General features: G+C 38.4%; 1 protein-coding gene across 1 annotated transcript in view; it reads left to right on the plus strand.

Annotated features, from left to right (window-relative positions):
- The window catches only part of NCKAP5 (NCK associated protein 5), a 380,696-nt gene that overhangs the window by 275,617 nt on the left and 89,768 nt on the right, over positions 1–15,311 (plus strand). Inside the window, exon 8 of the mRNA XM_063161631.1 lies at positions 10,931–10,999. Within this exon, the coding sequence (XP_063017701.1) occupies positions 10,931–10,999 (69 nt within the window). The remainder of the gene's footprint in view (positions 1–10,930; positions 11,000–15,311) is intronic.

The raw sequence follows: 15,311 nt of genomic DNA on the forward strand, positions 1-15,311 counted from the left end.
AGTTCTAGGTATATCTGACATTGCATAGTATTTCATACATTGATTTATTTTTGTTCTTTTCTCTGCATTTTCCCTTTAGGCCAATTGATTAATCACTGAACCTGCTCTTGAACAGGAGCTTGGAATAAGATAACAGCAACATTTCCTCATCTTTGATACTAATGTTATTTTATTTGGCTATCAAATTTAGACAAGTGAAGGTGGGTGCAGTTCCAGTGGCTGCACTTGAGCCGTGTTTAATTACGTGTGGTGTGAATTTGGCTCATTCTGCAGATCAGGGCTGCTGCTGCTGCTGGTGTGTTTTTCTCACCTGAGCTTCTTACTGGGGCACCCCTGAACCCCATCACCTTTGACATGAAGTGTGTGCCATATGAAACTGCCATTTTCAGACAAAATTTGTTTTTTTTAACGACTTTTGGTTTGCCACATCCTTTAAAAGTTGTGGTCTAAGGCATTTCTTGGACCTCCCAGAATGTACTTTGCCAACAAATGCAAGTACAAAGAACAAAATCTGAGACAACTTTTATATGCTGAAGTGCAAGGTTAAGTTGATAATTGAGAAAGAGTTTAATATAACACAGTGGCACTTAATAATATATAATTACAATGGAATTTGATTCCATATAGCTGGCTTGAATGTATATATTTCTGTACAGATTTTTATTTTCTGTTTTCATAATGTACAAAGCTATAAAAATATCCAAGTAGAAAAACTGTGCTCTGGCACAGTTGAAATTCATTTTCCCTTGTGTGCAGGAAAAAGATCCCAACAGGCTTCTCTTTTATTTTGATATTTTGGGCTACATTTTTGTCCTAGCAGTCAAATTCCTTAGGGCTTCCCTATTAATATTGGAAGATATCCTGTTATGATTGTGTGTGCCTTGGGAGCGGTGTAACAGAATCAGATTCACAGACTTGTGCTGTGTACGTTTTGGGGAGTCACTCAGCAGCAGCAGCTGCAGTTCCTGTTCCCATTTCCTGTAAGAGAAACCCATCCATTGGATCCAAGGGCACACCATGGTGTGAGCTGTAGCCTGGTCAGTGTGAGGATCAGAAAAATCATGGAGATGAGGACACCCACAGCTCATCCAAATATCTGATGTGAGGACACTCACAGCTCATCAACAAATATCTGGTGTTGAATAAATATCTAAGGCTCTCCATCCTTATACAAGCCAGAAAGCCAGTGTGGATGGGCCTGATGTCAGCCAGCTCAGTAGGAGACTTTTCCTATAAACTAGTTAGCGTCACAATCTGATGCTATCACATCACAAAATTTCCAAGAAGTCCTTGTCCCATCTTCTCTAAGTGAGCATAGTCTGCATAGGGCAGAAGAAAAACCCAAACCAATAAATAATAAAAACCAATAAAAACCCTGCACTCTGCTGAATCTTTTAAAAGACAGAATTTGAGACCTGAGCTGTTGTTCTTCCGGGCCAAATACAGCTACTCTTCAAATCCACTTTAAAAGATTAAAAATGAAATTAATCAGAACCTTCAATTTAACAAATGTCAGTGCAGAAGCCACATGTTGCTGTGTGGGGCAAGGGGCATTGCCCAGTTCTTGCTGTGTGCCTGTAAGAACAAAAGAGAAAAACGTTCAGAACTCTCAGGAGAAACAGGGTGATGTTTGCAAACAGAGTTTCATTTCAGCTAGCAAGAAATGAGCAGTAACTTTGTGATTCAGTTATTAGGAGCTGGCCAGTGGCTACAAAACAATTGCTGCAGGTTTTGTGGCATTTGCTGCTCTCCACAGCACAGCACCAATGCCTGTCCTGCCCCACTTGGCTCCACAGCTCCTTAGCTGGGAGGGACAGGAATAACTGGAGCCATCAAGAGAAGTTCATTCTGAAATACCTGGGGAGGTTGACTTATGGGTGTGATGGAGAGAGTGGAATTGCAGGAACATTGCCTTCAGGAATAACTCAGTGCTCCCATGTAGTTAAAACAGAAAAACTTGTTATAAATTTATGTGGGGAGCTGTGAAACTGGCGACATTAATAGCTTATTGTGGTGGAGAGCTTTTAACTTGAAGTTTTTAAAGGAACAAAGTAAAATGATTCAGCATAGGAGGAGGAAAGGAATATATTTTATTATGTTTAAAAATACTTTGTGGCAGTATCAGTTCCATCATCACATAATTTTTATATGTATTGCATAGTACAACAAAGAAAAGCCATTATTTTTCTCAGAATTCAAATTAAAAGAAGCTCAAGGGACATTTTTTAAAATGGAAAACCAATTGTGTATTTTATTTTATTTTTTCCATTTCAGAAAAACTCATACATGTTTCTTTGGAAAAAGAAAAAAAAATTAAAAATATTTTCTCACTTGCATAGCAGAGAACTGGTATGAATTTCCCATCACTCAACCAGTGAATGTGACATTCAAGCAAATGGAAGCAGTGTTTTTCAGACTGTCAGTTTAAATAATTTTATTTTATAATTTCATGATGTTTGAACTAAATGAAGGAACTTAGGATAAATAATTAGGAAAAAATATTTCTTGATAAATATTCAACATTCGCTTTCTCTGAAGTCAGAGCAAAACATCTGTTGTTTTACCTTTCAGTGAGATCCAAAATAATTGGGTGTGGGATACATTTGTCTTGTAGGTTATGCATTAAATGAGGGGACAAAAAGCAGGGAGGCAGTAAAGTCTGAATATTTTGTTTCTGTCATCAGCTCCCATGAGCAAACTCAGTTGTAATTTCCTTGGGGGAGTGGAATGAGTGAGTGGGGAGGAGGTTGGTGTTGCCGTCCCTTGAAGATGGTGCCAAATTGAGCTCCAGATTTTTACTGTTTACTATAATTTAATAGCAGCCCTTCAGTTCAGGTGCATTGAGCAGCCTGGAAGCACCAGTTCAGGCATTAAAGCAATTTTTTTTGCACTGACCTGTGAAATTATATTTTATTTTCAGTCCAATGTTATTAGAAAAAAAAAACATAGAAAAGCTACTTTAGAGGAGAAGAGCTGCTCTTGATAGATAGAATTTCTAGAAATTAAAAAAAAATCCTGAATATACTTTATGTAATCCTTGTCTTGCTGATACTTAATTTCAAGGTTTTCTACCTGTGAAGGCAGTTTGTCCCCTGGTCTTTTTTGTTTTCATATCCACTTCCAAGTGCCAAGAATGAGCAGTAGTATTTCCATATTTTCTCTGAATGTCTCAGAGACAAGAGGAGGAAAAGAAGAAGTGTTTCTGCTGGGATGAAGTGGCCCAAACATTAATTTTCATACACAGATCCGAAATGCCCTATTCTTTTCAACCTCCCCATTAGATGAACCTTGAAGCTTTGTGTGCTGCTCAGGTGTGGATAATGAAATCACAGCAAGTACAAAACTGTCACAGTGTCAGTGAGCTCATGGTCGAAATTGCCCAGCTTTGAAGGATAACTCATTTACAGTACATTCTGGAGTGCTCTCTCTTATTGCTTGAAAAACTGTCTTAAAATACATTAATTTTCTTCAAGATCTGAAAGGTTTTTTAAAAAATGAAAAATAAAAACTACCTTTTGAATACTTTTTTATAAGTTGTTGCCATATGTATAATTTCAGAAGGATTCAAACCCAAAATTTAGCTATTGGTTTCAGTGTCACTCCTAAATTTGATAAGTCTTCTCCAAAATGTTTCCTTGCAGAGCAAAGCAAATATTTTCTTTGAAAATGACTGCACCAACATTTTTTATTGAGCTTCAGCACTGGGTTAACAGGTAGTCAATGATTTTCAACTAATCTTTAATAATTTCAAAAAATTACTATTCCAAAGAGTCAGAATTTTGCTTGACGAGAAACATGCAAATGCAACTGACCAAATCTGATATGATTGGCTCCTATAAGAGTTTTTAATGCAAAGATATTTAGGTATGTATCACATACAAGTTGATATTAAACACAAAATGCCATTTTGGGTTAAACAAGTCCTCACCACTTCCCTTTATCTGTCTGTGTTAATTGTAAGAATTTTAGTTTGAGTTAGAATTTCAGGATCTCAGATCTTTTTTCATGGACCAGGGATTTTTATTTCTTTGATAGAAGAAGTAACTGCCTGTGAATATTACATGGGGAAGCACAGTAAGTCTGTCAGAGTGAAATGCACTCAGTTCTTAAGGAGAGCAATTCCAAAAGGGAACAAATCACTTAAAACAAGAAGGGAAAAGAAGGGAATGGGAATCTTGGTGGGGCTTTTGGGTCTCCATGCTTGTACTTCTATGCTTTATCAAGTGCACATGTGTTATATAGACCATGTCTTTAGGAAATACAGTTGTGTGCTGGCCATCTCTGCTTCTTCAGATCTCTTTTACTCCTCATGCTCAAAAAATGTTTTATATGGGATCATTTGGAAGAATTTTTTTGGGGGGGAAAAAAAGGCATCCTTCATAATTTTAACCCATTTGCACAAAGGCCTGTATTGATAGTGCTTTGCCAGTGGAAATGTTGAGAGTCTATTATTATCTCTGTAAATACTGGTAGAATTTGCTGTTTTCTACCATTTGCATGCAGGTAAACATACAACTCTATTATTGATATATCTGTTAGCAGTAGCCTAGGTGATTATTTGCCTGAAGATAAGCCTGTGCTTATAATGCAGTCTGGTTTGCTAGATCTATTCCCAACCTTCTTAAAATGTCAACTCCAAACATTTCTGGGGTGTCAGAAGGGAAAATGTTGAGGGTTTTTAAGGCTTGTCATTCTTAGTTACTTTAGAGTTAACCAAAAGGATAAAAAGACAAATATTGCCATTCTTGAACCAGTTAAAAATGTTCAGCCCCAGATTCTGGGAAAAAAAAAAAAAAGAAAGAAAAAAAAAAAAAAACAAAACAAAACAAAACATAAAAAGCAAAAACCAGGTATTTCACAGAGGAATTCCCAGGAATATGAGTTTTGCTTTAGTCATTTCTAGAACACATTCTCACCAGCAGTGTATGAATTTCATTTGGTTCTGGTTTGTTGGATTTGAATCCTGAAGTTTGTACATTTTTCCAATATAAATAAATTTGGAGGAATAAATTCCAGTTGCACTCCTCTCTCCAAAGGGAGGCTTCCTCATTTAGGCTGGACACCCATTGTTTCATCTGGTGAGAGCTGGGAAATGCTCAGCAGACAGGAAAAGCTTTCTGTGCTTATGAGCCCCATCCAGGACTGTGGGTGGGAGTCTCTCCCTGCAAACTGCTAAAAGTCTGAATAAATGAGCAAGTTCTGTGTTCTGATCTTTGACAGCGTGAAATCAACACACATTTAAAAACTGTTACATAATTTCTGCTGTAAGTTCATGTTTAAATACATGAATCTGCTCATCAATAATTGGTGAGGCATCATAGGAGGCTGCACAGACCTTGGACTGCCTTTTGTTCACAACATTTAAACCCAAGAGGTTTCTGTAACCTTAAGTGGTTCTTTTCCTGATGTTGAATAAATAGATTTTGATTTCTAGCATACATTAGAAGGTTGTACTGCTTTCTGTGAGTCTACAAACCCATGGGTAGCACAGAGCATGTCCTGGGAGATGCACTGCTTTTGAGATGTAATGTAGTCTTGTAACAGTAAAAAATTTTAAAAAACCATTGTTGAAGTTGTGAATTGCAACACCCCACCAGTGCTGCCCAATAAGGGCCTTTTTATAGACAGAATTATAATTGACACTTGTATTGTTCTGTGTTTTATTATTTAACATCACATATGTATTACTTCCATGCCATGTTTTAAGTGAATGGGAATTAAGCACTGGCTGAATATTTCAGATAAAATATGTCAAATGTTTTAAGTGGGGTTAAATGTAACAGGCCATTAAAAAATAAAACAGAAAATGATGCTGCTGAGAAGGCTAAGTGTTTTGAAGCAAGGGTGAGAAGCTTGGCTGTCATCATATCACTGATTTGTTCTTTTTGGTGTTTCGCTTTTTTGCTCCCATCTGCATGATCCAGAAGAAATAGTTAAGGCTGGGACATTTAAATAAAAAAGCACTTTATTTAAGTATTTTTCCACCAAATTCACTGATTATTTCATCAGCAGGTAACACTCCCCAGTGTCAGTGTCCTGAGGATGCAGGGCCAGGGAGCAGAGCTGCTCAGCAGGGAGATGCTCCATGGCTGCCCAGGCTTTCATCTGTTGTGGAAAAAGTGTAAAGGACAAGGTGGAACAATCCAAATGTTGGCAGGTGGCCTTGAGGTGCAGTTCTCATCTTACTCCCAGCAAAGAGTAAAATGAGCTGTCTTTACTAATATAAAAGGCACTGGAAGGTGGCCAGTGGAAATGCTGTTATAGTGCTAGAATTCAATTAAGGCTTTTGTTGCTACAATTACATTGATTTAAAAGCAAAAATGTAATTTTCAGCTCTTCTGACCAGCATAAGTATGGTGTTAAACTTTTCTCTGGCAATTTGTAGGATTAGTCTTTCAAAGGACAAATCCTCTGCATAGCAGGGACAGAAAAATGCAAAAAGTTCTGTGACCAAAGACACAGGGGTGGTTCAAGTGCTAAACTCCTCCTAGAACAGCAGCTTACCAAAAATCTCCAAGGACCTAAGGAAAAAATGCAACAGCATCACTTCTTACTTTGCCAACAACAGGGTTTGACCCCTCGTGTGCTGTAGGAAGCTGTGACCACAGAAGTATCCAAAATCAGAGGCTGAAAGCAGGAAAAATTTGCTGAGTACATTTGAAGTGCTTGGACAGCTCTTAATACACTGCAGTGGGCATGACAAATGAATGTCTGTGTAAATCAATAAAGCTTTCTATAAATGGACAAATGGTTTAGTGTGAATAACAAAGGAGTGCACATGGTAACTGTGGGGTAGCATTCTGCCAGGGATTTTAAAGTTCACTGTCATAACTTTGTTCCCCTTGACCTTTATTGATGATACCTTCAGAGCATGCTGAGCTGCTAACTAGATGTGCAACCTTTAGACCTTCATCTCCTGCCCGTGACTGGGTGATCTTTAAAGGTCCTTTCTGATCCAAACCAGCCTGTGGTTCTGTGATCTCCTCTACCCTTAGTGCAAAATCCATACCCCTTCCTGATTTCTGCTTTCTTCCCCCTCCCATCGTTTTGTTTTTTCTCAACTCTGAAAAAAAGATCGAGTAAGGAAAACTATCTTGTGCATAATTCTCTTTTAGTCATGCTTCTCTTTTATTCGTGCATTCTAGTAGAAAATTCAATTAATTTTAATAGTTAATTAATATTTTTCATTAATTTCATTGTCATTGTAAAAGTGCAGAGGATTGTCTGTTGAAGCATCAGGTGTGTAGCCTTTTATTAACTTTGAAACTGTGCAAACAGCTGCCCCACAGGAGAAAATGTCTATGGGAGAGAGAGAATTTAGCTGACTCAAAAAAGTTTTATCATTACCAGGGCTATGTTTTTTTTGTCCTGAGGAAGGAATCAAAATCAATTGACAAAGTCTCTCATAATGACTGCATGTTAGCAATGGTATCAATTCAAGGCAGCCTGTTTTGTTAAAGTAGTGTGAAGTTTTACCTTTCAAACTCCACCTCACAATTCAGAACCATGTTGTCTCTATTTAACATAATCCAAGTCATCTTTAAATTTTCCAGTGTTTGAAGACACTCTAAGTGCAAAATACTTTCAAAATCAGAATGGAGAGGGACATTAATTTTGACATTTTAGGATCCTTGAGTCTGTACTGACCCAAAAGCAGCAGGTACTGATACTGATGTTGCATTTAGAGGTAAGTTGTGCCACAGTTAATTCTGGCTGTCTGAATGCTGCTGTACTTTGTGAGCTGTCCCCAAAAACCAATGTGTGTGCCTGAGGTGGTGGTGGCAGGCACTGAGTGCTCCATCTTTGCTGGGCTACATCACTTTTCGTGTTAGCAAGGCTGAGGGACAGAGAATGATTGCTCATTTCTATGTGTGACATAAAATATACATAAATTCCTAGAGGACAGACATGTCTGAGCTAGGAATCACTGCAGAAATCAGAGGCTATCTCAGAAAGTGCTGCTCTCAGGACTCTCAGCTGCTTTTTCTCTGCAAGTTCAGCTTTCCCTGCACAGTCCCTGCCAGGTCAGGGGTGGGATTAGAGCTGGGGTCAGAGCTGTCCCTGCCCCAGGTGCCTGCAAGGGTGCAAAAGATTCCCAGCTGTGAGAATAGAGAGAGATGCTTCCTGCATCTTTGCCTTCTCCAAGTGTGGCCTGAAAATAAAAATGGAAATTTAATAGCAGTTTCCTTCAAGGAGATGTACTCTGCTTAACTGGCAAAGGATGCCCAGAATATACAACACGAGAGGAAGGCAAAAATTGAGCAGCCTTACAATAACATCAAAACCCAGTGATTTCTGTTAAATAAATGAAGGTTTGGATTAGGAGGCAGGGCTTTGAGACTGTAAGTGCTGTTACAAATTTTCCAAATGAACACTTTCGGGGGAATGAGGATTATTATCAAGTATTTGGTTGCACTGTAGAGTGATTTAATATATCAAGTACTGGTTTTCTCACATTGTGGGAACTGGCACAAATTGTAAAGCAAAGTCAGTCAAGTGTTCCTTTCTAGTCTAGTCCTTATTACAAAAATGCCAAATAAATAAGCATGATTTGCTTGGCAATCAAGAAGTACAAAAGTCAAGCTAACATTGACTGCCTTACATCCTTTCACTGCAATTTTAAAACCAGTGGTGTGAGAGAAGGTTTTATTATACAGATGTTTCCACTGTGGATTGATAAGAGCTGAAATGTAGCATTTATTTATAATGCTGTCAGGTTTAGATTTCCTAATTTTGGTAGCCTGTTTGTAATGGAATAGCTTGCTGAAATCAGAGGTTCAGTGCACAGATCCAGGAAGATTTAACATTGCATTTTACAGCATTCCAAAGCATGGAGTAAGAGAAGTATGGGGGGCTCTCTGTATATTTCATATAGTACAAGGGTGTGCTGTAGTTTTTTCACAGATTTCTGTGTGTAAGCAGTTTGCCCAAACTATTTTAGGATAAAATCATACAATGTATTTTTATATTAATAAAAATGAAAATTAGAAATAAAATCCATAAATATATCAATATGTGTGAGGGGAAGTCTGTGTAGACTGATCCTTTAGTGATTGCTTCAAAACAGTAAGAATTTATTTTGGGTGGCAATTAAGGGGGATATTCATAGAGAAAATGTCTGAAAATCTTCAACTCAGGAATATTTTTATGTAACAAACATCTCTTTATTTTATCAATCAATCTGCAATAATATGTCTGTAAAAGCAAACTATGTCCTCTTCAGTCTGGAGGACTATTTACCCTCCAGCTTCTGATTTTTTACTGCTGCTTTTTCAGCTTCTTCTTCTACTTTGCTCCTTCTGCATCTGCCACTTTTTGCTGCCTCATCTCACAGTGCTCTCTGCAGGATCACCCATAGACTTTTTATAGCCTTATGTTGAACCCATCCATAGGTGACATTGTGAAAATATGATGCAGAGCATTTTACCACCTTTGCTGGCTTTAATTGTACCCTGGAGATAAAGCACAGATTCTCTACACTTGCTTATTTAGACTTTTAAATAAGTAAACTCTATATGCCCTTGTTTCTTACCACACTTACACTCTTCAATCTCTTTCAAGATACTGGCTAATAGTGTACATTTGCTTTTGCTTCCTTGCCTTGCTTTTATGATTCAGCTGAATTTGAAATTTTTATTAATGAATCAATTTAATAGACTTTGGGATTCTTATTTTGTTGATTCATTGACTTTTTTAACAAAGAAGAGGCAACTGTGCATCTTTCACAGTCCTTCCATACAGCACATCAGATTAATTTTCCTCTAAAACTGCAAATGTTAACTGTATTTATCACTGTTGTTTTGTGTAACCACAATTCCACTGAAGCAGCACTTGTTTAAGTTTTATAGAAGAAGGTTAAAGTAATGCAAGTACTGTAAATTGCATAATAATAATAATAGTTGTAATTATGGGAAAGTATTGATTTTGGTGCTATGGTTATGTGATGGGAAGTTATGCATGGGAGGCAGAGAGATTTCTAGAGCCAGTTTCCACTCATAGATTTTTATATATTTTGTTTTAGTTTCTCAGTCCTTAGGAGAAGACTAGTAGAAACTTGCTCTGATGAAACTGCATCACACTTTAGAGATTTTCCTCTTCCCATACTGTAAGAATTCTTAAAGTCAAATAGATATGTAGAGAAAAATCCCTTTATTTACTGTGATTTACTTACCAGATTGTGCTATTTTTAAGTTTTCACTATGCAAAGAGCATAGTGAAAACTAAAGACAGATGAAAGACTCTATTGCACAGGAATTTTTATCATATTTAAAGTTACATATGTGGGAGAAAAAACGTCTGACTTCAAGACTACATTTAGATGTAGCAAAATACCTTGAAATAATCAAATTTTTTTGTAAGTAAAGTCTATTAAATTTATCAGGGTCAGTTATAGGATGTAATAATTTACCCATTAGCTGTAGAATGACCTGTGCATGTGGGGTTCTCCACTGCTGAGCCAGGCTTGAGAGGGGCTGCCGCAGCTCAAGGTTTACATGAAGTTGGCTTTTGTTTCCCTGTGATAGTGGCTGCCTCTGTTTGTGTCCAAGTGGTTCTTAAGTAAAAAGTTCCCTCTAAACTGCAAAGGGAGAGGGAGAGGGAGAGAAGAAGATATGTCAATATCTTTTATGGTGTTTCATTACCAAGTCTATTGCACCTGACAAGGTGAGATGGTGGACATACATGGAATATCTGCTATGATATTGTTCTAAATTGTAATGCAGGGTGTGAATAATCTCGGAAATGAATGTCACTTCTGGTTTTACTCGAAGCACCAACCTGCAGCACAAAATAAATTGCACAGTGCATTTTATTCTGGATCTTGAAGAAGTATGGTAGGTAAGCCCCCTGAGGATTTTTATGAATTGCCATGTGGTGAAAGATATCCTTTGCTAAATTTACATATTTACTTATTTATTCCCTTTTACTGTAGGCAGAGAATTCAGCGCTGGCTCTGGAAAATGAAAATCAGAGAGAACAGTATGAAAGATGTCTCGATGAGGTAAGGTGGATAAAAAGGTTGTTCTTACCTGGTACTATAATTAAATTCATACAAATTTATCTCTGCCTCTCTTAGAAGGTTTGACATTTTTCTACAATTTTTGTATTACCTCATTCTATTTAATTCCAAGAACATGTGTCTGGCAGTCAAAGGTGTTGTTCTCCGTGACCTCTGCTGTAAATCCTGTTTGACCACAGCTCTTCACTGAAAAGTTGATATCCCTGTGACCAATGCATGGAACTGGCTTGCTTTCAGGAGGAAGAGGAGGAGGAGATTATAATTATCCTGTTAGATGCTGAGCACTCCTTTTCTGTCAAGTGGAACACATGTGGATGAGGAATCCCTCAGCATTCCCATGTGATACATTCCATAACCCCACAGCTCAGTCTCTCAGCTCCCCCTTAGGGTTACATACACAGCTTTTAATGCTGTTTTTTCCTGCTGCTGGCTTGATCAGAGCTTCCAGTTACATCTGGAATATAATTCACCCCTCCCTTACTGTCAGCACGGCAGCAATGCTTTCATTCCAGCAGTGCCTACTGTCTCCTGGTGCATGGAGCTTCCTCCACACAAATACTGATGCTCCCTTGCTCCTCCCAGTAAGGCTCTCCAGCGTGCCTCAGAGTTTAAAGCAGTTTGAAAGCTCTTGGTGGCTCCAAGAGTTGCTTGGTAGAAATCATTTCCCCATTCCATAATAAGGATGTGTCATGGCATAAGTAATTAACTGCCATGCAAACAAAGCAAGAACTCCAGCTGTACCTTGGAGAGAAGAGTGCGTGAGCAAGCAAACCACTCAGGGCACATGGCAGCTCCAGTCTTCACTGCAGCTCTTTTAATTTTTAATTGGCATTTGCTGAAGTGCTAGAAGCCTGAACAATACAAGTCTGGTACAAGAAACCTCCAGTTTAGTGCAGATTTTCATCAGCAAATCCTCCCTTTTGCCACTGTGGCAGATTTTTGTCAGGGAATTTGCAGATAACTTCCCCCTGGGTATGCTCTGCCCTTTCTGGGGTCCAGCAGAGCCTTTGTCTGCAGTGGCCTGAGTCACCCTCAGTGCACACTCAAACCATGCAAGGATGTCTTGGTGATAAGGATGAAATTACCATATAATTGCTAACTTCATTTTAAATTACAGAGCCTGACTTAAAATTATTTTCTGATTGTCTAGGACAAAATCTGCTTACATAATTAGTTTTGGAAATGAGTGAAGCGCTGTAACTGTGCGTTTCAGCAAAACACTCCATGCAGATTATAAGGACAGAAAACATGCTTTTATCCTGTTTGAAGCAGGATGGTGGATTACTGGCCCAGGATTGTTTTTCACACACTGTTTCAGTTTGAAGATCATATAATTAAATCAAACTATGCTCTCAACTTTATTATCTTCAACATTATGTTGGCTGTTTCCAGTTCTTCTGTATTATCACAGCTGTCTCCATCTTCTCTCACTGTGTCAACTTTTCCAGGAGAAAGTGCTTCTCACCACCTGTGGGTTGGGGCTTCTCTGTTTTGTATTTTGTTCATCTCATTCTTTTTTGTGTGTGTTTCACAATGCTTTGGCATTGTGTGCAATGCTGTAACCAGCATTGTTTCAGCTGACACAAGCTTGCACCTAATGCCCTCTGGTCACCGGGGTGAAGAAGTTGTTGCCCATGACTGAGGCAAAAAAACCTCATTTTACAGTTGCAGATTTTGCAGGAGTCCCAGGTCAGTGTTCACCTGAGCACATTCCTTTGGAGCTGCACAAGAAATCACACATTGTCACCCTCTTTCTTTAGAGTAACATAAAGGGAATAGGAGATGAGATAGAAATGTAATTAGTTAATACCAAAATTCCTTTCCAGACAGGATTGTTATTGGAGATCTTAAACAAATAAAATATTTTCCATAAAGATTGTTTTAAAAAATTAAAAATACTTGAAAATATTTCCACTGTAAAATTTCTTAAGGGCTTTAAGTCTGATGATTGCTCTGTTCATACCTCATCTTAGACCAGCCCTTCTTCTTGAAAGTGAGAATTTCTTCAGCCCTTTCCCGGTGTGGCTCTCCAGAACCTGTTCATGTGTTCAGGAGCAGATGTATTTCAGGAGCAGCCTGTGTCTGTGTGTGTGCTGCAGCCCCCTTTGCCTCAGGGGCACCTGGCAGGTTTGGAGAGAGGAGCAGAGCTGTTCTGGGAGCTCAGGGCTGTGATCACACCCAGCCTGAGACACCTGGGGCTGCCACTGAAACATCTGAGCACCTACTACAACCAGGGTTTTAATTTCTTAAATTTTGCCTCTGTTGTCAAATTAGCTGTGAGTGCAATGAACTTCTCACAAGGAGTGCTTCCCTCCCAAGCCCCCAGCTGGCCACCCTCGCTGTTGCATGTCTGAGACCCCCTGAGGAACTGAAGGAGCATCATTTGATAACTATTGAGAGAGCTCTGCCATCTCTCCTCATCACTCAGAGTGCAGCCCTGGGCAAGGCAGACCCTGCTCGGGGCACTCCAGCCCCATTTAACCTGGCACCCTGGAGGTGGCACCTGCCTGCTCCCCCGGGTCACAGCCAGTGACACCTGCAATGCACAGGGTGCTCTCTGCTCAGCTCTTGGTGGCCATTAAGCTGAATATGAAGTAAAAATAACCACTGTGATTTTTCTGTCTGTATAGCAAAGATATACCAGAGCTGAGTTTTTAAAGCTGTGCTTACCGTTATTTCCCCTCATTTTTCTTTTTTTTTTTTTACATCAGTTATTTTACATATTTCTCATTCATATAATGCCCTACATTTAATATTGTATGAATGCCTGCAACTGTGACATAAAAATGCGTGCTCTGTAATCATTTTCCTGGTAAAATTCAATGAAACTCAAATGTTCAGAGAGATTAAATCTGAAAAGCATATGGGTCAAGCTGAGCAGGGTGCTTTATGAATTTTAACAATTATTCACTGATTTTAAAATAATTGTTCATCTCTGAAGTGTAAATGTAAAAAACTTGGAATGGTATTTGGAAAAGGGTGTCATTGAAATGTTCCAGTACTTGATAAATAAGAAAAGAGCTTATTTAAATTCAGACATACTCCATAAATGTATCTTTCTGTTGCTGAAAAATTTAATGCAAAACTCAGGATTGTCTTCCTGTACCTTTGGGCTTTGAGGTTAACATGCTTAATCTCAGTTTCCTATTGTGGAATTCAGCTGTCAGTTTACTGGTAGGTGGCAGTGTCATGGTTATTCACATCACTGTGCCAACTGAGATTTCTGTCAAAGCTTCACCATATTCACATGCAGGAAATTATGCAACTTGGGGTAGTTGATATTTTTGCTGATGTTTTAAGAATTAAATAATCAAAAATGCAGACTTATCTTAAAAAAAGGCATTCTGTTTTTAAGATTTGAATAAAAGATAAATCTTTTATTTTAGTACACTTGGAATGTCTTTGTGCATATGGGATTATACATTAAAGGCAGCTGTGTAAAATCTCAGTACTTGTAAAAGGCATAACAGATGTTGCATTAGGGTCTCTTTTCTTTGATTCATTCTTTTTATACCTTTTCTATTAAGACCACTTTATGACATGTTTGTAAACATAATTTGTAAACATAATTGCCTAAGGAAAAAGTGAAGCTGGATCTTTTATCTCTTTTATTGCAATCCCAAAAAGGAATCATCACCTAAAGATCCTGGCTATAAGGTTCAGAGGAGAGGCAGGTAGTGTGAGAGGAGGGAGTGTCACCTTCTGCAGAACAGCAGACTCAGGAACCAGCCACCTCTGTTCTGTTCCTTGTTTCACCTTGATTAACTGCAGTTATCACAGGTCAAGTACTTTTACAGCCTGATTTTTGCTGGGATTGAGCCACAGTTATGTCTCATCCAAGTGAGAACTTCACATTTTCACATTTTCTGCATCTCAGAAGTCAATTCCTCTGCCTCCAATGATCTCAGTTGCCACAGTTTTTGGTAGTTGTGACTATCAGTTTTGTGGAACTGGTTCATGTTGTTCATTCACATCCATGGTGTCTCCTGATACCTGTAAGTTAAAATGAAGTAGACTGGTGAGTTCAGCAGCTTATTTCCATATGCTGTAGGAGTAGAATGGCAACCTCATTTGAAATGCAAACATTTGGCTATGATTCCACTTATTGAGTGCTAAATTAATTTTAGTAACTGCAGAACATTTCACTGAAGGCTTCCCACCTCTGTTCCTGCTGAATACCAAAAATACAGACCTGAAAATTTGAATGGTAACAACAACACATTTTTCCAAGTTGCTAGATAATAGAAAAAAAATAGCCACATTTTTCTAAAGAACCTGGTTACATTTCTTTGTT

The sequence above is a fragment of the Melospiza melodia genome, chromosome 8, assembly GCF_035770615.1.
Source record: "Melospiza melodia melodia isolate bMelMel2 chromosome 8, bMelMel2.pri, whole genome shotgun sequence".
In the NCBI taxonomy this organism is placed as follows: domain Eukaryota; kingdom Metazoa; phylum Chordata; class Aves; order Passeriformes; family Passerellidae; genus Melospiza; species Melospiza melodia.